At 49.1% G+C, this 880-nt stretch overlaps 1 protein-coding gene across 6 annotated transcripts in view; it reads right to left on the bottom strand.

Annotated features, from left to right (window-relative positions):
- Window positions 1–516: 516 nt before the first annotated feature.
- elmo2 (engulfment and cell motility 2) overlaps window positions 517–880 on the bottom strand; it is a 22810-nt gene continuing 22446 nt past the window's right edge. For all 6 annotated transcript variants that reach the window (XM_048255154.1, XM_048255152.1, XM_048255153.1 and 3 more), the window contains one exon: window positions 517–839. In XM_048255154.1, coding sequence (XP_048111111.1) covers window positions 639–839 — 201 coding nt within the window. In that variant the 3' untranslated portion in view covers window positions 517–638. The remainder of the gene's footprint in view (window positions 840–880) is intronic.

Raw genomic sequence — 880 nt, forward strand, 5'->3', positions numbered from 1 at the left:
GAGATTAAATAGACTCTTTTCTCTCCATGTCCAACACTTGGTCCCTGCGAAACACTCATAAAGAAACAAAATTAAAACGACTATTAAAACACTGGCGTCATTACAGAGGGTCGTGCAGGTAAACGAGTTGAAGTAAACACAGGGACACATCTGATAAGGCCTTAAGTGATCCAGAAAACAAATGATCACTTTATGAGAAAAAAAGAAAATGCTTCACGCTTACACTGTTTACAATGCTGCAAGGTCTTCTAGAAAAAGGTTCCAATGCTCGGCACTAATTTGCATGAATTACTTGAGGGCAGCTTGAGGGCAGCTTTATGTGAAAATATCTGTTTTCTCTCAACAGTGAAGATCTGTAAAGGGTCTGAATGGATCGCTCCCTACAGGTCTTCTTACATGAGATGCAAGGCCAGTCCCTCTGTCATACATGCACACATACACACACAGACACACACAGACACGCACGCACGCACGCACGCACGCACGCACGCACGCACACTCAAACACACACACACAGACAGACAGACAGACAGACAGACAGACAGACAGACAGACAGACAGACAGACAGACACACAGACAGACAGACACACACACACACACACACACACACACACACACACACACACACACACTCAGCTCAGCCGTAGTTGTAGGTGAAGTTGTAGGTGCTGGGCTCTTTGGGCACGGGAGGCGGGGCCTCGGGGATGGTGATGTTCTCCAGGTCCAGTAGGCGGAGCTTCATCTCCATGCTGATGAGTGTGTCCAAGTCGCTGCGCGTGAGGTCACTCCCCATCTCCCGCCCCAACAGGGCACACAGACCATCTGTCCAGATGCAGTACTGCAGGAGGCACGCACGCACACACACAAACACACACACGC

The sequence above is a fragment of the Alosa alosa genome, chromosome 10, assembly GCF_017589495.1.
Source record: "Alosa alosa isolate M-15738 ecotype Scorff River chromosome 10, AALO_Geno_1.1, whole genome shotgun sequence".
Lineage (NCBI taxonomy): Eukaryota > Metazoa > Chordata > Actinopteri > Clupeiformes > Clupeidae > Alosa > Alosa alosa.